A 24,080-nucleotide genomic window follows, 5' to 3' on the forward strand; every position below is an offset into this window, starting at 1 on the left:
GGCAGCAGCGCTGCAGTCCCGGCCAGGGCCGGCAGGGGGAGGCAGCGGGCGCCGCGCAGGCCGCGGGCGGGGGCCGCTCCACGTCCGGAGGCGGCGCGGGCGAGCGGCTCGCGCCGGAGCTTTTCTGTCCTCGCTGCGCCACCGTCCGGCTCCCTCCGCTGCGGAGCATGGCGGCCGCCGCCCGGCCCCCACCCGGCTCCGGGCCCGGCCGGGAGCGCCTGCGGGACGACGGCGTGCGCAGCCTCACCTCGGCCGAGCAGGTGGGGGCCCGGGCCGCTCCGGCTCCCGGCGTGCCCCGCGCGGGGTCGGGCTCGGCGGGGGAGGGGTTAAAAGGGGGGCAGGGGGGTGCAAAGGGGGGAGGGGCTCGGCGGGGGAGGGGTTAAAAGGGGGGCAGGGGGGTGCAAAGGGGGGAGGGGCTCGGCGGGGGAGGGGTTAAAAGGGGGGCAGGGGGGTGCAAAGGGGGGGGAGGGGCTCGGCGGGGGAGGGGTTAAAAGGGGGGCAGGGGGGTGGCGGGGGAAAGGGGGGCAGGGGCTCGGCAGGGGAGGGGTTAAAAGGGGGGTAGGGGGGTGCAAAGGGGGGAGGGGCTCGGCGGGGGGGACAAAAGGGGGGCCGGGGGGTGTAGGGGGGGAGGGGCCATTCTGGCTCTAGCTCGGGCGGGTACCTGCCCTGCCGCTGGCTGGGGTGCGGGGGGGGGTTATAACGAGGAGCCCGCGTAGCCGAACCAGCGGCGCCCTGGGCTGGGGCCTGAGCGGCCCGGGAGCTGCCCCCCCCCTCCCTGCCACTGCCCTGCTGGGAGACGCTGGGCAAATCCCTTCCTTGCCCTGTGCCTCAGTTTCCCCTGCCGCCCAGCGCTGGTGCCGCGCCCCGCTCCCCGCAGACTCGCGCCTTAGTTTAAGCATCTCTGGACACCGGCTGCTGTGGCGAGGTGCTTGGCTGGCTCTTCCCAGGCGTGGGAAAGGGGGATGTGGCTGTGGGTTTTTTTATCTGGGGGGGGGGGTGATAATCTCTGTCCTCATCTCTATGCCCAGTGGCAATTTCAGAAGCAGCTACTAGCATTGGCTCAGAGCGGTGGAAAGATCTCAAAAAAGATCCATCCGCTTTAGGGTTTTGTACTGGTGCCCATCACTCTAGGATCTGGGCCCCCTCCACGTTCACCAGATAGGCATCACGAGGACATGGAGTCTTCCGGCTCTTCTCCTTTCTCTGGCCTTGGGAAGCTCTTTTTGGGGGTAGGTTTGTTGTACTCGGAGTTGTTCTGTTTCTGGCAGAGAAGCTGTGTTAAAGGAGATGGGGTGACATTTCCTAAAGCTGCTCAGGCTTTGGTTTAGTTTAATTTCCTGTGAAAGAGCTAGTTCTGCAGCCAAATCCCCTGTGTCCCTTATCTCAGTTTCTTACAGGTTCTCGCCCGCTTTGCCCTGGGCTATAGGCTCTGCATGGCTCCAGAGGGGGAGATGCAGTCTCTAATGCAGCTGGGCTTTGATCCATTAATAGCTTTCATAATCAGGACCAGTTGGCTGCTGTCTCTTTATATAAAGGGGCACGGTTCTTCACACAGAGGGTAGCTGATTAGGATTGAGATGGGGGGCAGGGACCCTCTTTTCAGTCCGGAGCTAGTGACCCACAGAAAAATTAATCAGGGATCACACACAAGTGAGAAGCAAAAACAACCCCTCACCACCCCCGAAAACTCAGTGACCTGGCTCCCAACAAGCAAAAAAACCCTCACTGATCAACTTAAATCTGAAGCCTCACTGCAGGCCAGATCCAAGTAAGCTGGGGGCCAGATCTAACCTACAGGCTGTTGGTTCCTGATCCCTTCTCTTGAGAGATTTGGGTGCCTCTGCTGGCTGGCTGTGTGGTGCATGTGTGCGCACTTAGTCACCGGGGTGGTATTTATTGAGAGCTCTGCGTTAATTGTCTGACTCAAACCTGATGCATCTGTGTTGAAAATGGTACGTTCTCTCTGGTGGTAACAAAGATGAGCATGTTTCTTCCTTCTCTCTTTCTGTATGTGTCACCTCTGTCAGGTCAGAGGCCTGATGGGGAGGGAGAAATATCCAAGTGTGTTTAACAAGGAGAAAACACTAAGAAATGGAGATGCATGCTGAGAATAGGTCAGTATGGCCTTGGCATTCTGAAGTGTAGGATACAGAACCAATACTTAACCCACCCAGAGTTTTGCGCACTGATTGTCTTCCCTGGATGTCTGTCTCGTCAGCCCTCTGGCTTGATGCTTAATTCTCACTGTGGAACAACATGCTTGCAATTAGAACACTTCCACTTTGATGTCAGAAAACGTTGCTTGCGCCAGCATAACCGTGTATAGTCTTTCTTCCGGCTGCAGGAAATGTTCCCCAGCTCCACAAAGTACTGAGGCCTTGTAGATTTCAGCAGCGAGTCTTGTTGGAGGCTTCCTCTCAGCATTGAGCAGCTGGGCGTGCTGGCCATTCGGTGCTGCACGTCGGAGTTGTTTCCAGTAGCCATGGGTTTGGGCCACACGGCCACACTCCCGGTCTGTGGAGTCCAGCCTGATAAGCAAATGTTACCCGCTTCTCACTGATTAGTGTCTGCAAAAAGAAATGGCCCCCCTCTGAACGTCCCATGGCAGCCACTTAAATTCCCCTTTGCTTAGTTTTGGAAATCGGCAGGGCCCTTGGGGACTCTGTTACAGCTCAGACTCATGGCAGGGCCTGTTGATACCTCAGCATTGGTGCTGATCCGGATGTTCATGGATTCCAAGGCCAGAAGGCGCCATCGCAGTCTGACTCCCACGGGCCTGAGCCCTGCCCTCTAACGCTCCCTAGAGCTGTTGGAAAAGCATCCAGTCTTACTTTAACCTTTGCCAGTAATGGAGAATCCACCGTGACCTTTGATAAGTTCTTCTAGTAGTTAATTCCCTGCCCTGTTAAACATTTACACCTTCCTTCCAGCCTGAATTGCTCTAGCTTCCAGCCACTGGCTCATGCTCTGCCTTTGATTTCTGGAGTTCACCCCCCAGGGCAGGGCAGCGTGCAGGAAAATGCTTTTGGATTCTGGGTTGGGATGTAATAGGCGAGTCGATTAACCAATAAGCAAAAGCTTATAGGTTAATGCTGTAGACTACATGCATTTCTGCCCCGCTCCAGTACATTTTTTAGCAGGCTGGCCAGCAGCCCACCTCAGTCCTGGCTTGTGCCAGGCCGGGGACCTACCCCCACTGTGGCTCTGCATTTAAAGTGTATTAGGAGGCAGGTGGGTGGGCAGTCTGGCTCAGTTCTAGCTCACGCTGGGCCTGGGAGCTCAGCCTCATCCTCCAGACGGGCTGCTGTCACCCCATGCTGCTACCTCTGTATCAGATGCAGCAGTGTGGGGTGACAGGCAGTCAGTCCACAAGGGGAGCTGGTTTATAAACTGGCCCTCCTCACGGAGCAGCTCCCGCCTGGCAGCTCAAGTGTGGGGCCAGAGCGCACTGGCTGCTGGCCCAACTCCTGGGGACTATGGAATAATCGAGTAACTGATAAGAATTCACGAGGTTACTTGACTGTTCAATTAACTGATACTTAACATCCCTAATCCTGGGTGATTCTCAGAGAGAGACCTGTTCAGTTAGTGCTACATCCCCTTTCCACAGTGTAAGTCTTTTGACTCATTATTAAGGGGTTGCTTGCCCAGGTTGTGTGTACTGGAAGTGTTCTGCACTAGTGTCTGTGCACTCTTCCTGGGCCGAATCACAGTGAGGTGTTCCTATGAATACCCTGCCCACACTCCAGCTTTGTAGTGAGTTGGGAGACAGGTGCTGGCGTATGTAGCCTTGCCTGTAGTTTGTGCCCAAACGCCGTATGTGCAAGCCTCAGGCTGCCACTGGGCCGTCTAACCCTGGTTTGGGGCACACCTGCAAAATGTTGTCTTTAAATATTAGCAGTCAACAGTGCCTTGTTTAAACCAGCAACTTTCAACCTTTCCAGGTTCCGTACCCCTTTAGGACTCTGATTTCTCTTGCCTACCCCCAAGTTTCTCTAGGAGGACAGAAGAATAAGACTGGGACTTTTCAGTTTGGAAAAAAGAGAAGGGTGAGATATAATAGAGGTCTATAAAATCACGACCAGTTTAGAGAAAATGAACAAGGAAAAGTTATTTACTTGTTCCCATAACTTAAGTACTAGGAGTCACCAAATGAAATTAATCGGCAGCAGGTTTAAAACAAACAAAAGGAGGTTTTTCTTCACACAACGCACAGTCAACCTGTGGAACTCCTTGCTAGAGGATGTTGTGAAGACCAGGACTTGAACAGGGTTCAAAAAAGAGCTAGATAAATTCATGGAGGTTAGGCCTATCAGTGGCTATTAGCCAGGATGGGTAGGAATGGTGTCCCTAGCCTCTGTTTGTCAGAGGCTGGGAATGGATGACAGGGATGGGAATCACTTAATGGTTCCCCATTCTGTTAACTTTCTCTGGGACACCTTGCATTGGCCACTGTCAGAAGGATTCTGGGCTAGATGGCCATTTGCTCTGACTCAGTATTGCTGTTCTTATGTTCTCACAGTGGCTAACGTGCTCTTGGTTTCATATAAACATGAGGTGATGGGTGGAACTAGGACTTGTGAAGGGCTGTCTAGGTTCAGCACCAATAGGAGCTGGATTTTGTGAAGGCGGCGAGAGAGCCGTTTCCCAAAGCAAGGATTTGAATAGGTGGGGCTTTCCCCTGCTGTAGCGCAGAGAGCTCGCCTGCTCCCCAGGACACGCTGGCTTAGGGGAAGAAGGAAGGCGCTCTGGTTCTGGAAGAGTTCCCGAGTCCTGCGCACCTGAAGCTGCTCTTGTTCATTATCTGGGTTGCTGAGCAGCCGAGACCCCAATCGTGGACCGAGACCTCTCCCTGGTAGGTGCTAGCTGGGGAGAACACAGGTGGCACTGTCCTAAAGAGCTTGTGGCCTATGTGTAACATGAGCAACAGCAGGTGGACGTGACAGATGAACCAGGCAGCCATGGGGAGCATGTTAATCAGGTATTTACAAAAGAAAAGCACCGTGTTTCTTGGAGAGTTTCCAGTATCATAGAGCAGGTAAACAACTATTTATGTGCCTGGTTTGGGGTAGTTGAGTGCAAATGCTTCCTACGCTGGGCAAAGCCGGTGCTCTTGAGAGAGAGCGCATCTCGTGATTGTGTTCACGCTGTTGGTGAAGCACGCACGTGGCCCAAGCATGCGCCCGTTGTGACCCTTTTCTTAGAGTTTTGTGGGGCCTGATTCAGCTGAGTGGTGTTTCTTTCCCCTCCTTTGTTAGGAAGAGTTTACCCAACGCCTCCGCTCCGAGTGGTGCTTTTTGAGATGCGTCTCGCGTGAGCATTTTCCTAGAAACAGAGGATTGTTTTGTTGGGTGTTGCTTTAATCAGCATGTGTTGGCTGCTCTTCTGCCCTCCCCAGGCTGAGCCTGGCTTGCTTTCTTTGAGGCCTGCGAGGTGGAAAGTGGGGGCCCCACTGGGTCAGCAGTGGTGGAAGCAGATGGACACAGAGTGAACACGGGGGAGACTTGAGGAGAAGAAAAATCTCTTCTGACGTCCTGCTTGTGATCGTACATATGATGATAGCACCTGGGCGCCCCCATTGTGGTGCTAGGTGCTGTACAGGCACAAGATGACGACAGTCCCTGCTCCAAGGGGCGTACTGTCTAGTTCTGGTTTATTTGGCTTGTCTAGTTAGCATGGAAGCGCTTAGGGGAAAGGGCTTGTGATCTTCTTCATGCCCAGCCCCTACTGCAGAGAGGCCCTGATCCCAGTAGGGGCCTGGGAGTGCTCCTGTGAGAGAAACACTAAATAATTTCTAGTGCTAATGAAAGGTGTTGGCTTAAGGTCCTTGGAGACTGGTAGCCTCTGTTCTCACTGTGGCTTTGTAAGCGCCGAGCTGCTTCACTCCTGTCCTGGAGAGATTCCCTACAGCAGCGAGGGGAGCTCAGTATTTCTGACTCACACAAGGCCTGGCCTCTAATTTGCATCTCCAGGGAGCAGCGTGACGAGCTGTGTTTATAGTTTCCCAGCTCTCCCCATGGAATAAAACCTCCTTTTGTCAACGGCAACACTAGAAAAACCTGGATTGGTTTCCGGATCCAAAGAATACTCAAGCCACATCCAGATCGTTACATGATGAAAAGATATTGCCATGGGCTTTGGCTGCCACGCAGTGTGTGTGCTTCCAAGCCAGGCTGGTGGGTCATACTAACACACCGAGTTGGTGTTTAAATTCAGACTCTGTGCTCTCCCTGGTCTGGGATGGATGCGGGGGCCAGCGGGTGAGATTCTGCCGGTGATTCACAATAAGGCCAGGAGGGACCAAAATCTGTTGCTAGATCATCGTCATGTGAAAATGTCTTAATCTCTTGGATTCCTACCCAACAAATAGTTAAAACGGAGTAACTGAAGAGTCAGCGGCATCCCAGAGATGCTGTGATTCTCTCCCCAAACGAGCACCACGCACCCGGGAAAATTGAATCCATTTTAAAGAAATCCCAAGGTCGAATGCAACCCAGTGGCTGGACGGGGAGGAGAGAGAAATTCAGACTAGAAAGAAGGCGCAGCAAGGGTTCGTAACCGTCGGAACGACTTGCGTGCGGCTTTGGTGGGTTGATGGGATGTTCCTGTGAAAGTTCTACTCGAGTTCATCCAGGGATTAATTCAGAGAGGTTCTACTACGGCCTGTGCTATCCAGGAGGTCAGACTGGGTGGTCACAGTCGTGTCTTCTGGCCTTGGCATTCATGACACTTGAAGGTCTGGAGAGGTAGAGCACCCCCCCAGCCTTAACTCAAGCTGGAGGAGATGCCATATAACAACACGCTAATTGCAGTAGAGCTAGGGATGTAAGTGAGAAGTTGACTGCTCAGCTATCTGATAAGCCTAGGCTGCTCAGCTATCTGATAAGCCTAGGCTGCTTGAGCAATCGAGTCAAGTTCTCAACTACTTGCTCCCCCTCATCAGAGGCAGCAAGAGGGGAGGAAACAGGAACCAGTGCTGGGAGGAGCTGGCTTAAAAGCTGGTTTTCCCCCAAGCACTGTCTCCATGGTGCTGTCTGCCCCTCCTCTCCGCTGCTGCCTGTATTGGGAGTGGGGAGTTAGGGAAGGCTGCTACAAAGCAACCTCTGCCCGTGGTGGGCCAAAGTTGTTCGGGCAGCAGCCCCTGTCCACGGCCAGCCCTGGCTGCCATGAATAGCAGTTGATGGACCTGGTGTGAGCCGGGACTGAGCAGTGGTCTGGGACCTCTGCATTTTAAATGTAGTAATAGCTGCCTAGCAGAGGTGCAGTGGTCCCGAACTGGCACGAGCCAGGACTGCTCAGTCCCGATTCGTGCTGGGTCCGTGAGCTATACCTGCTGCGGCTCTGCATTTTAAAGGCAGTAAGAGCTGGGCAGCACTTACTACATTTAAACTGCAGAGCCGCAGCGAGGTAGCTCCGGGACCGGTGTGAGCTGGGACTGAGCGTCTCCCCTAATCGATATTAATCGTGTGGTCAATACGAATTGTATCGACTACATGATCAGTCGATTACCCGCCTCTTAACATCCCTAAACAGAACCTCAGGAACTGACCGGCCAGTCACACACCTTGTTTGCTGCTGCCTGATTGCGTATTTTTGTGTCCAGACACCAAAAAACATAAACTACTCAAATGAAAGGGAGAGGGGGCAGCATTTTTCTTCTGCACAGGAAAGTGTCAAAGCTGAATTAAGGCAGGTGCTGTTGTCAACTTTTGAAAGACCTCCATGAGTGTTCAGTGTGATGAACGTTTCAGAGTGACAGCCACCTCCGTGCCAGTGAGGTTCCGCTACAGAGGACAGTACGTTTTGGAGCGGAGGGGAGGGTCCCAGAGTGAAGCGAACAGGTTTTTAACGACTGTTTCCCCCTCATGGCTGGTTGGACTGGACCCTGGCTGTGGAGTGGTTTTCTTTTCGAGCTTCCTCATACGCTGCTTCTCTGTTGGGGAGAGAGGAATTCTCCCTGAACAAACGAAAGACAGATCAGAGATTGACTGATGGCTTACGGGTGGGTTTTGATTCCTTGAAAAGGTGCCGCCAGCGAGGCAATGCTAATAATACACGTCGCTAAATAAACCTTGCTGGATCAGGCAGGGACTCTGACAGGAGAGAGGAAAAGCTCTTGAGAGTTATTGGCGTCAATTGATTCCTTCGGGGAGCAGTGAAATTTACAGAACACGTCGCTCCTTGCTGCCGGATCCAGCTTTGTACGTTAGCAACCGAGGGCACACGGTGATGCTCTTGGGCCATAGGCCAGTTGTGGGGGGGCATTTGGGTGGTTCTTAGCGTGCTCTGAGACATCTCTGCTCTCGTGTCTCGGAAACGGAGCAGCTGTCGCATCGCAGCCAATTGGAAGAGACGGACGCACCAGCCTGAAAACCGACTAGCTGGGATGTTCTAGCAAAGAGCCCGGCCCTGGACCGCGTCTTCTGCATGGCCAAGGCCCTGTTCCAGCACACTGCTCACCATGTGACTGTGTCGGCTCCCGGGAGAATCGCCGCAGAAGCAGCGCGAGCAGAGACTGCTTCGGTCCCCGCTTGCGCCGTTTCCCGCAGCGCCTCTACGTCCCCTGCCCCCCGTGGAGACAGTGCTGGGTGGAACTGGCATTTTTGTAATCTCGTACATCCCTAGTCCAGCCCTGGGCTGGGGCAGAGCCAAGTCAACGTAGCCCATCCTTTGCAGGCTTGTGTCCCGCTTCCTCTTACACACTCACTCACTCACTCACTCACTCACCCTGAGGAAGGTTTTTAACAGCTCGTGTTACTGGGCAAGTGTGTAATTCATGGGTGAGTGTGTAATTCATGGCCAGGTGTTGCCAGGCGAGTGTGTAATTGCCGGCTGGGTGTTACTGCTCCCTTCAAAGGTTTGTTTCCTTGTTGCTCTTTCTTGTTGACTGGTGAAGGTTGGTCGTCATGACACACCGCTGTCCCGTGGTGGCTGGGAGCTACCTGTGACCTGCACGTTGACTGGTGTGCCTCGTAGGTCCTCTGCGTGCGCTAGTGGCAGTGCCTAGGTGCGTGTGTGTTGACAGGGAGAACATCCCCCAGTGTTGCTTTCTCTCGCCAGGGATAACACGCCTGCGCGGGGGTTTGTACCCACATGACTATTTCAGTGAGGGCGGTGTTTGACCCGTTTCGGCGTACCGCTCCAACCCCTCGTTGGGACAGTTACAGGGTGTAGTTCTTTCCCCTTTCCTTATGGGACCAGTAGAGTAGAGGGACCGGGCCGCTGACGGAACTGCAGCTGCACCAGGGAGAGGGGATCCCACTTTCCCTAGTCCGCACGGCGTAGGCTGTTCAGCGTGTGGCTGGCAAGGCCGAAGCACTCAGCTACGCCTCCCGGAGTGATCCTCTCCAAAGCCCCCTGTGCACTGGGAAAGCGAGGCAGAGCGGGTGAGTGACAGCCCCACCAGGGGGTAGAGCCAGGCTGAGAACAGAAGCGTTCCCGACCTATTGCCCCGGGACCAGACCACCCTGCGGATTGGGAGCACATGTCGATACTGAGCCCTGCGTTTCTCTCGCCGTTCCCTCAGTGAGCGTGAACTTACGCACTCGTGAGAAGCCGCTGGTGATGTTCAGGCTGCTGCCGTGCAGCCACGCTACAGGCCTTTTCGCCGGCCGGGGGATCAGAGCGACAGGAGCCGTGTGTGGCTCTGACCCCGCATAGTCTTTGCTTATGTTGGAATCCTGTTACTCTGTCGGGGACTCTGCTGTCTGGGCACGCCCTGCGCTGAGCTGAGCTGGATGGGCTGGGGTCGCAAATGCTGCTTGCTGGGTAAATGTGGTGAGTTGCTTTTCAAAACTAAGGCTCTTTTTCTTTCTCTTCTCCTCACTCGCTGCAGACCAAAGTGGAGGACTTGGTGCAGGAGGTCTTCAGTGCTTACACGACGAACCACCACGTCTCACAGTAAGTCCCTGGCAGACGCAGTGAAAGCCCAGGGAGGGTTTGACCTGGAATTCTTGGGTGAGCTTTGCAGCATGGTGCGTTTGTCTGTCATGTCCGCCGCTCGTGGTTTAGCCGAAGTCGCAGCAGGGCCTCGAATGCTCTACCTGGGCTTGCTGCGGATTGTCTGGTGTATTAAGTGGACTCAATTGAACCGGGCGCTCTCCTTTTGCCCATCGAACGAGCCCCGGAGCGAGACATCCCTGTCTCTGCTTTTCAACTCCATGTTTGCTTGCAGCGTGCTCTGGCTGGACGTGGGGCCTAGCGGAGCTACTGGCACAGCCTAATGTTGCCTTTCATATTCATTCAGAAACTACAGGTCCCATCATGCATTGCTCCACTTTGGCCCCAGCTGTCGGGCTGCATGTTGGGAGGCAGGAGGAATAGCCGAACGTCCCTAAAACGAGGGCCCCGTCGTCACCTCCCGGCTAAGCATTAGGGTGATTTGCTGAGTCTTCAAACCCAACAGCTTTGCTGCTCTGCCCGTTTGCTGCCTATGGCAGGTGTCCCTGGGATGGAAGACGCAAGCAGGCTGATAAATGCTGGGTGAAGCCTCCGAATGCTCTTCACCTCCCGTTTGCCTTTCAGATTTGTCCTGCAGCGCGAGAAGCATTACCACTACTTGAAGAGAGGCCTGAGGCAACTGACGGATGCCTACGAGGTAACCCCGCTTTCTAGGTGACAGGTTTAATCTGTGAGGCGTCTCCCTTTGCTTCCCTGCTGTTGCTGTGTGCCGTTAAATGGGCCTTCCCCAGAGGTGGCTGCATTCCAGCAGTGGGTGAAGTGATCTCTGTGCTGGCTCTGTGGTCTGGGACCCCTCAGGATGAAAGCCTTTGTTACTGTTTGGGGGTTATTTCCTGCCTACGTTCTTTCTGGAGCGTGGGTGTGTTGGGAGTTCCACGCCCTACTTGCTCCCAATGCCGTGCATTGCGGCTGTTCTCCTTCTCTTCCTTTGCACCGCTTCAGTCTCTCGCTTACCCACCCCAGAGCAGGGCGAGTGACTAGGCCTCATTGGGGTTGTCCTCAGCGTGGCCCCATCTCCATCTCCCTGCAGCTGGGTAACCGCATTGTGCTGTCGGCAGCGCCAGTCCGGGGCCTGACCGCTTTCCCCTTTCTCCTCTTGCAGTGTCTGGATGCCAGCCGCCCCTGGCTGTGCTACTGGATCCTGCACAGCCTGGAGCTGCTCGACGAGCCCATCCCGGAGTCCGTGGCTTCAGAGTAAGTCTTGTTCAGCGAGGGCTCCGGGTGCTGAGTGGAGGCGGTTTGCAGACAGCGAGGCCGGGCGTTTGGAGACAAGCTCCTAGCGCCCTCGTCTTGGTGTCTCTGATATTTGCAAAGGGGGAGTGTGGTCTAGTGGGCAAAATGGGGGATCCCACCTTCTCATCAGGCCGGCTTTTAACCCGTTATGACCACCCCCTAGTAAGACTTTCTGTTTAGCACCAGCCAGGGAATCTTGGAGTCCAGCAACGTGTGGCCTAGACGGTGTCTTTTGGAAAGACCCTGCGTCTTAAGAGGCGATGGAGAAGCCACTTGCAGCCTGTGTGAAGGGCCCCAGTCTGACTCGCACTGGGCCGGGAGCAGCCCTGCTGGAAAGCCGGAGGCAGCTCTGGGAATCGGGGCAGCAGCTGGCTCCGACTTAGCCGCAGGGGAACGGAGCCAGCTGGCTTTGGTGTGTCGGGATGAATTCGTCCCCGGGGCAGCAGACTCGCCCTCGGGAAGAACGTGGCCTGTTCTTTGTCAATCCCAGCACCGTGTAAGGGGCTCCCATCTGCTGACTGTAGGATCAAACCCGGATGATGGGAGGGAAGTAGGAGAGAGCTGCACAGGCAAGGACCTGGACTTGGTATCACCGGCCCTTTCTGCTCTGGCCAACGGCTAATAAAACCGGTGTTGGGGGCTAGGTCTCGTTGCTAGGCAGAGGGCTCAGACTTCATCCATGTGTCCGGGCCACGGCTTCTAGCTAAGTCTTGTTCTCTGCCACTGATTCATTGTGTGGCTGTGGTTGCATCCCATAGGGCCTGATGTCTCAGACAGCCGCGATCGGAGGCCTCTCTGTACCCATGTGCTGGCCTCGCCTGTGGAGGCCAGGCTCCGTGCCCACAAACAGAGCCAGGTGCCATGGGAGTGCTCCAGCTCCCAGCATGGCAGTGCCGTTGGGTTACCTGCCTGGGAGCGTGTGGGCCTGGGCATTCGCTTGCTGGCGGTCAGGCTTGGAGCCTCTGTGTCTGCCATAGAAATAACTGTCCTGACCCACAAATGGGGCTGTTGGGTGGCTTAGCTCACGAGCGTTGATTTGGGTCACAGCCAGCGTCCCAGGACTGTCAGCAGGTACGGGAGCCCGGCGGCCCCAAGCCCTGCAGAGGGAGAGCTGCCCAGCATGTGGCAGACAGAGGAAGGACAACGGGGCTGAGGGAGGGGAGGCAGGGAGAGCGGACGGAGTTGGCAGCATCTCCTAGTGCCAATGCTGGAGTGGGTCCCGCATCCTGCCGGGAGCTGGCCTGGCTCACCTCTGGGTTCAGCAGCAGCTTTCCCAGGGCTGGGAGCAACGGAGCATGGGCATAGAAGCCCAGCTGGCGTGTTGTCCGGGTGCAGGCTGGCGCCTCCGAAGACCTCGCTCTCCCTCCGGGTAGCGGCGCTCGCAGAGAGCAACTGCAAGAAGGAGCATCCTCCGCCGGGCTGCAAGGGCCAGGTGCCGCTGAGAGCCTGAGAGGCTGTTGGCACGTTGGGTGCGGGCCTGAGGGTGCAGGAGGCCGTGGCCTGTTTGGGTCAGGTTGGAACCGTGGGATCCAGAGCTCGAAGGAGGAGTCCCAGGGAAAGTGGGGGGCTGGCGCTGGAGGGCAGGAAGAGGCCGGAGATATGGCGGAGGAGGGGGGTGCACGGCAGCGGAAGGGGAAGTGCTGTAGAAAAGGGACCGGCAGCCAGAGACGGGGCTGAATCTGTCCTGTGCTCCAGGGTAGTTCATAGCTGGGTGTCCTGGGCCTTCCGGTCTCTGGTGGGTGTGAGTGGCAAGGGGAGCCGTGCAACCAGGCATGGAGCCGGTTAACGCTGCACCAGAAGTGCCCACTCCACGCACCCCTCCCTGTTGTAACCCCGGGCTGCCCCGCCCCGTCCTGCAGCAGCACCTGCCCAGCCGACCCGAGGCCTCCACGCCCTTGCGGGTGGGCTACCAGCGCTCCCTGTCCTGGCAAGCTCAGGGGTGCCGTGCCGGGGCACCACCCATCCTCCCCTCAGTGTGCCATGGGGAGCACCTGGGGCTGCTTCTGTCCGGGTGCTCAGCCCGGCCCCCACTCTGGCCCTGTACGGGTGCCGCTGCAGCACAAAAGCACATTGTCCCATTCATCCTGCTCCAACAATAGCCCCCCATTGTCACGCGCCCGGGGGCACCTTGTGACAGCTGTCCATGGTGGTGGTAAGGACTCCAGCCGCCCCCTGCTCTTGCAGGCAGGGAGCGGCGCCAAGAGCCGACTGCTCTGTGTGACTCGGGGCCGGCAGCTCACCGATTCGGACGGGAGCATCCGAGTGGGGAGGGCGGGAGGGGACTCCGGTGCTTCCAGGCTCAGTTCGTTGGTGGAGCGTACAGGCAGGAGCTGCTGCATGAGGGGAGCTGGGTGGAAAGGGCTCTGGGCCGAGACTCAGGAGACCCGGGTTCTGTTCCCGGATCTGCCACTGGCCAGCTGGGCCAGTGTGGGCGAAAGGCCCCTCCCGTGCCTCAGTTTCCCCACCTGTGACATGGGGACAGAGATACTGTCCTGCTTTAAGACCACCCTTGGTAAGCGCTAGGGATTATTAGTAACAGTCACGGCCCGTTGCAGGCTGCAAGGCCTCCGCCCATTTCTTCTCCATCGCGTTGGGCAGGAGACAGCGTTGGCTGTGGAAAGGGGCTGGACTGGAGCCCTTTCCCGGCCGTGTAAGGAGGAGCCCAGTTACCAGCAGAGAGAGATCAGGGGAGGGGCACTCTTCCCTCATTGAGTTTTCAATCTGAGGGCTCAGTGGTTTGTGAGAGGGGTGTCCCCCGCTGGGCCCCGCAAACTCCTCAAGACCCCTGGCAGCTGCAGGACTCACATCTGGGCCCGTCAGGCCACTGCCCTCCGCAAGGACGTTACTCGGCGCTCTCTCAGGGGGCAGAGTGATGTCATTAGCTGTCACCGGCGCTCCTGATTTTGGGGAGATCTGTCCGCCCTGGGCAAGTCCCTGCCACGGGCCTGCTTGGGAAAGTGTTGATCTATGGAGACAGAGCAGGTAGGCCGGCTTGACGGGAGTGATTGGCCCGGAAGGAGGCCCCGTTGCCCGGGAGGCGGGTCATGGGAGGTAAAAGGAGCAGCAGGCCCATATGGGAACGTTCGTGACATTCGTCAGTGAGCCGAGAGGGACCGTGGCCGGGCGCCCTGTGGGCCGGCGAGGGCTCGCTCAGCGCACGCTTGCAGAGAAGCTGGCGACGGACGAGAGACGTGGGGAACGTGAGGTCGGATAAGCTGTGCGGGGCCGGACGTATGATGCGACACATAGTCGATGCCATGAGATGGGCAAAGTAGGGGGTAAACTCCCGTGGAATTGGTTAACCAATTAAAGGGAGGGGGATGGAGGGGCTGCTGCAGACATCAGAGCAGCCTCTGCCTGCGGGGGGTGCACGGCAGGGCCCCCGCGGGGCTGGAGCAACCCCCTGCCCGAGGCAAGCAAGGAGCTGCTCCCGTCCCCATTGGGTAATCTTAACCGGTCAGTTTTACTCGTTAACCTAACCGGTTAAGCAGTTAAACAGTCCCATCCCTAGTGCAAAGGTACATAAAGGAGGGGGTTTGCTGTGTGCTGTGCCCTGGACCCGTCCCCACGCTGGGCTCTGATCAACCCAGCGTAGCTTTGCTGTGTGCCCTGGGCCGGCTCGGACCCTTTATTTTCCTCCACTAACCTGCTGCGCTCGGGGTGACTAATAAACTCTGTTCTGAACAGGCTGCCGGGCGTCGCTGCGGCCGCCGGCTGGGGTGTGGGAGCACCGCGGAGCCGGCTAGTTCTTGCCCTCAGCAGCCAGGCCGGGGCTCTGCTGGAGACCTGAAATGCGGGTGTGCGTGAGCTGTGCCCAGGTTTTATAGACCCCACCCCCTCTCTCCCTCCAGCGTCTGCCAGTTCCTGAGCTGCTGCCAGAGCCCCAGTGGTGGGTTTGGAGGAGGGCCCAGCCAGCACCCCCATCTCGCTCCCACCTACGCCGCCGTCAGCGCGCTCTGCATCATCGGCACCGAAGAGGCCTTCAACGTCATCAACAGGTGACCCAACCCCAGCCAGCCTCCCCTGCAGTGGCCGTGCCGGCTCTGAGGGCCTGGTACAGCTCTCGCCCGGGTGTGTACGCAGGAGGAAGGCTGGCGAGGAAAGTGCCCGGGGCGCTGGGGTGCCCGCTACACGCAAGCGGCTCCCGTGGGGGTTATTGGAGTTCTCAGCGGTGGAGGGAGGCCTAGGCTAGAGCCATCCGCCCCCAAACACCCAGGCCAGGCCCACATCTCTGCCAGGGAGGCAGCCCCCTCCTGCCATCCCTAGGGGTTGGCCCCTGGCCTGGGAGGGGATGTGGCCGTTTGTTTGGCCAGGGGGTGTGACTGCCTTGAACCAATTGTGAACTCCTTGGTGAAAGAGGCTGGAGCTGACCCTGCAGTGGGAACATCCACCATCTCCTTACTAAGAGCTCGGGAACCCTCCTGCGTCAGGGCGCGAGCCAGTCACTACACATCAGGGTCAGGCAGGAACGGCCCCTCTGGCCAGGCTCCTGCACCGCGGGTGAGAGTCAGCAGGCCTCTGCCCGTCCCCAACGATGCCCTTGCTGCTTTTCAGGGAGAAGCTCTTGGAGTATTTGTACTCGCTGAAGCAGCCCGACGGCTCCTTCATCATGCACGTGGGGGGCGAAGTGGACGTCAGGTGCGTGCGGGACAAAGCCAGAACAGTGTGAGACGGAGCGGCAGGCGTGGGGCACCGTCCCCAGCGCCCCTCCTGTGCGCTCTGCAGGGGGGAAATGGGCTGTCGCCACCAGCCCCTGGACTTGCAGCAGGAATCGCTTTTGTCAGCTTTCCCGGTGGAAGCTCAGACACTCCCACCTCACCCCTCCCTCCGGCCTGGTCGCTTGTGGCCAAGCCGGTGTGGAGCTGTGGGAAGTCGTCCCTGTGACGGGTTGAATCACAGAAGTCCCCCAGCATGCTTTTGTGCCACTGACACACACCTTCCTGCTCTCTGGGGCTCCCACCACCTGTCCTGCTGGGCCTCATTCTCTGGTCTCCCCCAGACCAGGCACAGAATTGGGGTTACCTCCCCCCCACCCCCCGCCCTGCAGAGCAACACAGACACTGAACCACTTCAGCTCTGGGCTCAGCTCCAAGGAAACCGCTCCCCATAAATGGGACCAAAACCCCAGAGAAATGTCTTAGTCTGACGTCCTATAAGAAGGTCCGCCCCCTTGGTCAATGAAAGAGAGAGATGCACAGTGGTTGCTTCCCCCCTCCGGTAACACACATTTACACTGGGCTTGATGATAAACAGAAGGACACAAAGTGGGATTTAAGAGGGTGCAAGTGAAAGCAGACCGATCAAAGGAAGTTACTTAGTTAAAAAGAACAGAAACCGCTTAGCTAGTTCTAATCCACAAAGAATCTTGTGACATGCAAATTCTTACCCGAAACTGCTGTTCTTATGGCAGGCAAAGCTCCCCCAAGTCAGAGCTGATCTTTCCTCTGTCTGGATCTACAGCTTCTTCCGAGTTCTTTGTATCCTCTTGGGGTGGGCCAGCTGAAGACAAAGGGCTTAAATAGATTTTCCCCCAAGGCGGGAACCCTTTGTTCAGCACTCCCCCCCCCCCCCCCCCCCCCTCCCCCCGCGCCCCATGGAAAAATACCAGGTTCAAGATGGATTCCAGGACAATGTGGCATGGTCACATGCCATTGTAGGCAGCGGGAGGCTACCTCAGTCAGGGATGTCTGAGGGGCACTTTCTTACCAGGGCCGTGCCAGGGTGGTTCTGCTGGTACCTCCCATAGACACTGCACCAGAAAAGGCCACTTTGTGGAGTCCCTGTGTGTACAGGGGAGTTATCCGGGTGTAACTGCAGCGCTGTGACTAGGCTGGTACATTTCCCCGTGGAGATGGACCCTTAATTCTGCCGGCAAGCAAACCACTGCCAGTGAGATGCTCTAGGCCCGGGTTTCCAGCGGGGTGGTGGCCTGGGGGAATTTTTGCAGTGGGCCTTCAGCGTCGTGTCTCTGGGGCAGCGTCGGTCCAAGGCACTTCCCGGGGAGCTGTCTCCTGGCTTGCCTCCCGCTGCAAGGCAGGGCTTTGTTAGGGAGGCAGTGTAACCTAGTGGGCAAAGAATTGGATGGGGACGTAGGAGAATGAGATTCTATTCCCAGCCCTGCCACTGGCCTGCTGGGCCTCCTTGGGCAAATCACTTAGAATCCTAGAACTGGAAAGGATCTCGAGAGATCATCAAGTCCAGTCCCCTGCCCTCATGGCAGGACCCAGCACCATGATCATCCCGGACAGGTGTCTGTCCAACCTGCTCTTAAATATTTCCAATGATGGAGATTCCACAACCTCCCCGGGCAACTTATTCCAGTGTTTGACCACCCTGACAGTTCAGAAGTGTTTCCTAATGTCCAACCTAAACCTCCCTTGCTACAATGTAAGCCCCTTGCTGCTTGTCCTAGCCTCAGAGGCCCAGGAGAACAATTTTTCTCCCTCCTCCTTGTAACACCCTTTTAGCTACTTGAAAGCTGCTAGTATGTCCCTCCTCAGTCTTCTCTTTTCTAAACTAAACAAGCCCAGTTCTTTCAGTCTTCCCTCATAGTTCCTGTTTTCCATCATTTTTGTTGCTCTTCTCTGGACCTTCTCCAATTTCTCCACATCTTTCCTGAAATGCGGTGCCCAGAACTGGACACAATACTCCACCTGAGGCCTAACCAGCGCAGAGTAGAGCAGAAGAATGACTTCTCCTGTCTTGCTTACAACACACCTGTTAATGCCTCCCAGAATCATGTTGGTGCTTTTTTTGCAACAGCATCACACTGTTGACTCCTATTTAGCTCACAGTCCAATATGACCCCCAGATCTTTCTGCCGTACTCCTTCCTAGACCGTCCCTTCCCATTCTGTGTGTGTGAAACTGATTATTCCTTCCTAAGTGGAGTATTTTGCATTTGTCCTTATTAAATTTCATCCTATTTACCTCAGACCACTTCTCCAGTGTGTCCAGATCATTTTTAACTATGCCCCTATCCTCCGAAGCACTCGCAGCCCCCTCCTCCGCAGCTTGTTATCCTCGGCAAAGTTCCCCATCCCTTAGGCCTCAGTGTCCCCATCTGCCAGAGGAGGATACGACACCAGCTGCTTTGTAAAGCGCTGTGAGGTCTCCAGCGGGAAAAGCGCCCGGTAGGAGCCTGGGGTTATCCTGGGGCCCTGGGTGACACTCTCCTGGGGATAAGGGCCCTGCACTGGAGCAGATCTCGTAGGTGTGCTACTGGAAGCCACACAGGAGGAAGGGGGGGCTGGGTGCTCGTGGCGCCGTTGCTCCGTCTGTGGCGAACGGCAGGCGTTGACTCTCTGATCCGTCCTTCCACCACAGGAGCGCCTACTGCGCCGCCTCAGTGGCTTCACTGACCAACATCCTCACCCCCACGCTCTTCGCGGGCACGGCCGAGTGGATCGCGAGGTGAGCGGTGTGCGGAGCTGCCCCGGGGAGAAATGAGGCTCCCCTCTGAGAGGGCGGGGCCGTGCGAGATCCCACAGGGGCGCCCCACACTGGGCTCCCTTTGCAGGCGGGCGTTGGCGTCACGTTCTCCCTGCCTGCCCCTCTCTGAACTAGGTGCCAGAACTGGGAGGGCGGCATTGGCGGCGTCCCGGGCATGGAGGCCCACGGAGGATACACGTTCTGTGGCCTGGCGGCGTTGGTCATCCTGAAGCAGGAGCACTTGCTGAATCTGAAATGCTTGTTAGTAAGTGGACTCTTCCGGGCCGCTCTTCCCTGGCCCTTTGTGGGGCTGGGCCCACACGGCCGAGGAGGCCGACGCCACCCCATTCCTGCCAGCGTGGTTACGGGGGCACCGTGTTCAGTGCTGGGCTGGAGACCCCCATGCTGCTGGCGGGGCAGCATTCCCCCTCGGCTGCACAGACTCCACGCCCTGGGCACTGGCTGGCACTGACCTGTCAGGCCAACACGCTGCCAGGGGCTTGGCCCTTCGAAAGCCTCTGGCCGGGCTGAGGGCTCCTGGAAGCCCGCTGCAGGGGGGTTTCACCAAGGTCCTGCCGTGGCGTTGCTCTGCAGGGCAGGATAACACAGTGCTAGGAACGGCACAGCTACAGCCAGCTCTGATTTGGATGTATAACTGGGGCCTACATCAGGTTTTCACCAACAGCCCTTTCCGTGCAAAACGGCGATTCCCCGCCCTCCAGCAATGGAACCCGCCAAACCCCATCCAGAAACTGGGTTTGGGAATGTGGCCACGGGGCATCCTGCTGCTGTTCCGCTGTAGATGGGCTCCCTGCTGGACTACATCTCCCACAGTGCCCCACACCCGGGGAGGGCAGGCAGCGCCTCCTCCGAGTCCTGGCCATGGGAGTGAGGGGAGCTGGCAAGATGCTGATGGCTGCTCCTGTTGGTGAGAGGGAGGGGAACGGCCGGTGCCACACAGCTGGCTGTCCCGTGGTGCCTGAGACTGTCAGAGCCCTGACGCGTGTCCCCATCTGTCCCTCCCAGCACTGGGTCACCAGTCGGCAGATGCGCTTTGAGGGGGGGTTCCAGGGCCGCTGTAACAAACTGGTGGACGGCTGCTACTCCTTCTGGCAGGCCGGCTTGCTGCCCCTCCTCCACCGAGCTCTGCACGCCCAAGGTGAGTCCTGGTGCCACAGTGAAGTCAGGCAGGGATGACCTGGGCTACTGGGTCATCTGCATTGGTGGCTGGGCTGCCTCTGTACCAGAGGGGTCATGTATTGGGCTGGAAACATTGTCAGCGGCGGATATAGGGCAGGGCGAGCGGGGCAGCTGCCCCGGGCCCTGCGCTTCAATAGGCCCCACGCACGCACCCTGCGCATGCTACTTCTGGTCGGCTGCTGCCGAGGCGCATGCGCAAAATTGTGCCTCCCCGGGCCCTGCGGCGCAGCCCTGGGCCCCGCAAAATTATCATCCGCCCCTGAACATTATCAATTGGGTATTCAGCTAAACTGGAATATTTTGATTTGGACATGGGACTTGTAGTCCTGGTGGCCTGCGACTGTTTTCCTCTCTCAGTGCACTCCCCGATTGGACTACATCTCCCATGATGCACTGCCTCCCCTCTTGAAGGGGGTCACCATAGTGCGTCCTGGGAAATGTAGTCCTGCCTGGGCAGTCTGGCCTGTAGAGGAGAATGAGGCACCCAAACTGCTGCCCCTGCGCATTTCAGAGTCAAAATAGTTGAGATTTGGGATGAATAGAAAGCAGCCTACAGGGAATGGAGGAGACGGAGCAAGGGAAGTGACCTCTGGGGGGTCGGAGAGTGGAGGGATCGAGCGAGAACTGGCCAAATCAAACAGAGCTGGAGCTGGCAGGGGAATTAAAACCAGTCGGGAAAGGTGCTTGAGTGGTGTAAGTAAGCAAACCAGGAATAGCGGGACTGCGAAGCACCGAGGGGTAGGGTGGCGGGATTGGAGCTAAGCTCAGCCCGGCACCGTACTTAAATGAGCGCTTGGCTGCAGTTTGTAATGGGGGTAATGAAGAGCCGGGGCAGTGGCAGGTTGGCTGATGGGAGTGGGGACAGGCCACAGCATGGTGGAAGTCAGGCAGTTTCATAGGATTGAAGTGCGGGGCATGGATAATTGCCAGCCAAGAATTGTAAAGGGCCTGGCTGGTGCCATTACAAGCCCAGTAGCAAGGGGGTTTCATTACGCTGCAAACTCCGAGGCCATCGCCTGGGATTGGAGAATTGCTGCGCTAGTCCTGGGATTGAAGGAAAGAAAGTGATCTTGGAATGACAGGCCTGCCCCGGGGTGAGCTCTTAGGACAGATGTTGAAGGCACGAGAACGTGGGGATACCCACGCGGGGTCCAACCGGTCCCATCTAGCCCAGGATCCTGCCTTGCAATAGTGGCCCATGCCAGGTGCGCCAGAGGGAGTGAACAGAACAGGGAATCAAGTGATTTCTCTCCCTGTCGCCCGTTCCCAGCGTCTGGCAGGCAGAGTCTAGGGGCACCGCCCCTGCCCATCCTGGCTAATCGCCGTCGACGGACCCATCCTTCGCAGTAGTTAAGGACGCAGGTGAAGGATACTTGGGGTAAAATCCAAGGAGACTGTGCAGAAGGCCGATGGTGCCGGCCAGCGTGCTCTTTGCGCGAAGAGGCCTGGTGGCGCGGCGGGAGGAAATGCAGGTTTCCCGCCTGGCTTCCGTTCCACGTGGGACGCTAGCTACGCCCAGCTGGTCCCGGCGGCTCTCGTGAAGGGTGCTGTCTGCTGTGGGAGGAGGGGACCGTGGAGTTCCGCAGGGCTCCGTGCTGGGACCCGTCTCTGTCACTGGGCCCGACCCGAGGGCGCGTGCTGCTCACGCCTGCGGCTGGCAGGCAGTTGGGAGCCATCGGCAGTTGGCAGGAAGCGCCGTTGTTCCTGGCGGCTGCCGGGGCTCCGTGCTCCCGTGCGCCTGGCTCCAGGGCGCTTGCTCTGTTTGCAGATATTTCTGCCCCGCTGCGGGTGGCCGATCTGCTGGTCGGGGCTGGGGAAGCCAGGGCCGCAGCTGTCACTGACTTCCTGGGTGACACCGGACCCCTTCCCCCGCCCCTTGTGCAGGACCCTGGGGGGGGGTGGTGAGCGGGAGGCGCTCTGCGTCACACCGCCTGGGGCGTTTCCTGCCCTAGCGGAGCCGGCAGAGATGCCCTCATGCCGACGCGGCGGGAGTGTGAGGTTGTGCCGGGTAGGACAGAGGGGAGGTCAGAGTAGCCGTTGTTCATGCTCCCCCGCCCCCACTGGGGGCTGCACCTCCCACATCCCTGCAGCCAGACACTCTCCTGGCTTCCTGTGCCTGGGGGGCCTCCTCCCGGGCGCTGAGTTAGCTGTGACCTCACAGGGTGGGGGGGACTTTGCCTCCGCTTTCCCTAAGGCCCCCACGGCCTGTGCTCCCTCCCCAGGCGACCCGGCCCTCAGCATGACACACTGGATGTTCCACCAGGAGGCGCTGCAGGAGTACATCCTCCTCTGCTGCCAGTGCCCTGCCGGGGGGCTGCTGGACAAGCCGGGCAAGTGAGTACCCGGGGCGGGGGCTGCCTGGAGCTCCATGGGCCCAGGGCAGCGCCGAAGGGCTCAGGAGAAGGCTGCGGCTCCGTGGGGTGGGCCGGGGTGTGTCTGACCCAGCTGTCCCTGCAGGTCACGGGATTTTTACCACACGTGCTACTGCCTGAGCGGGCTCTCGATAGCCCAGCACTTCGGCAGCGGAGACCTGCTCCACGAGCTGGTGCTGGGAGTGCCGGAGAACCGCCTGGTAAGCGGGGAGGGGGCGGGGGGCCTTCTCCAGATCAGTCTCCGTGACCGGCGCGAATTGCTGCGCGCCCTGCAGCTCCCGCATCAACGGTGGCCTGGCCTCTGAACGGCCCGTGCGCTACGGCCCCCCGGCAGGCACAGCCTAGCGAGAGGTGCGCTGTGTTCCTGGCCTTGGGATCGGGGGGGGGGGGGAAGTGTGGCAGCAGGAGCCACCCACGGCCCTGGGTCCTTCTCAGAGCACAGCCCTGAGGCTAGGTCCCCGCAGGCCTCCCTCAGGCGGTTCCCGTGGACTCTGGGCTGCAGCCTCCCTCCTGCTGCTCCTCCTGGCTGTGGCCCTGTGCTAGGCCCGTTGCCACGTGAGAAGGGCCCATGGTGACCTCTCCTCTCAGCGGCAGGGTGCAGGCCAGAATGTCTCGGCTGCAGGATCCCCTGGTGCCTCCGCCCCACGCTTCCTCCCCCATCCCTGGCCAGCGCATCCTCACCAGGCTGCCCCCCGCCAGCGCCGCTAACGCCTCTTTCCCCCCGCAGCAGCCCACGCACCCTGTGTACAACATCTGCCCCGCCCGCGTGGTGCGGGCCGTCGTGCACTTCCTGCGGCAGCCTGTCCCCAGCGTGCCCGCGGCGGAGGCGGCGCCAGTGCCTGCCGGAGACTAGACACAGCTGCTCCCTTCGCGGACGCTGTCCAGCCGGGCTCTCCCTGCAGTCGGAGCGCAGCATGGCCCCCGCTGGGGCAGGAGGGGGGGTGCAAAGAGTGCTCCCCCTAGGCCGGGGCAAGCCCAGGGCACTGGCCAGACCAAAAATAACCCCTCTGGTCACCGCTGGCCAGGCCAGGCCCCCGCCGTGGGCACCCGAGGGCTGCGGGCCCCACTAACCTGCCTGGAGCAATTCTCGTTGGGAATAACGGCCTGTGACCGTTCTAGTGTCAATAAACCGGAACTGACCCCCCCGCCTTTCCTTGGCCCCCAGCCTGCCCCGGGAGCAGGTGTGGGGCTGTGAGCTCTGCTCTGCAGAGGGAGCTGCTCAGCATGTTCGGGGTGTGTGTGTACAGCTTCCCCGTCCAGCCAGGCTCTGTTCTCCCCTTGGCCGGGGGAGCCGGACACCAAGGGCCAAGCTCCATTAGGCCCACACTAGCCCCAGCTGCCCAGGCCCTGGCCCTGCTGAGGAGAGGAGCAATGGCCATGGGGCAGCCCTGCCTCTCTCTCCATCCCCAGCAGGTCCTGGCAAGGTCGTCCCTTGGCTCTGCTTTGCCAGGGCAGGGCCGCCCCAGCCTGCTCGCAGGGTTGCTCAGAGCCACCTGGCTACCGGGCTAGAGCTGTGCTGAGCTGGGGGGCCAAAGCTACCCTCCCCCAGGGCAGGGCCTGCTCCTGCAGGGGGCAGCGCTGGGCTCAAGCTGTGGGGCTGGGACCCAGAGCAGAGACTTCCCCAGGGACGGGCAGTGCCCCCGGCATCCTCCCCTCCCCCAGACACCTGCCATCACCCATGGCTGCCTGGAGCAGGGGGCGTGTGCCCATGGGACACCCCCTGGGTCGGGCTTTGGGGGTTAGCATGCTGGGCCAACACCCAGAGGGGGCAGCCCTGGGGCTCAGCGTGGCCCCCAGCTGAGGGCAGAAAGGTAGGTGCTAAGGGGCAGCGTTGGCCTTGGGGGCAGGGGGGTTGGTTTGTGCCTCAAGGGGGATGCTGGGCCCT

General features: G+C 58.7%; 1 protein-coding gene across 1 annotated transcript; it reads left to right on the forward strand.

Annotated features, from left to right (window-relative positions):
• The first annotated feature begins 68 nt into the window (after positions 1-68).
• Positions 69-23,335, forward strand: FNTB (farnesyltransferase, CAAX box, subunit beta). Its single transcript, XM_075929069.2, has 12 exons — positions 69-260; positions 9,836-9,900; positions 10,525-10,597; positions 11,063-11,154; positions 15,045-15,191; positions 15,748-15,831; positions 18,519-18,605; positions 18,759-18,888; positions 19,650-19,782; positions 22,046-22,157; positions 22,281-22,395; positions 22,923-23,335. The coding sequence occupies exons 1-12, from the start codon at positions 168-170 to the stop codon at positions 23,046-23,048; spliced, it is 1,257 nt and encodes a 418-aa protein (XP_075785184.2). The 5' UTR covers positions 69-167; the 3' UTR covers positions 23,049-23,335.
• Positions 23,336-24,080: the final 745 nt, after the last annotated feature.

Source organism: Pelodiscus sinensis, chromosome 5, assembly GCF_052426305.1.
Source record: "Pelodiscus sinensis isolate ZL-2025 chromosome 5, ASM5242630v1, whole genome shotgun sequence".
Taxonomy (NCBI): Eukaryota; Metazoa; Chordata; order Testudines; family Trionychidae; genus Pelodiscus; species Pelodiscus sinensis.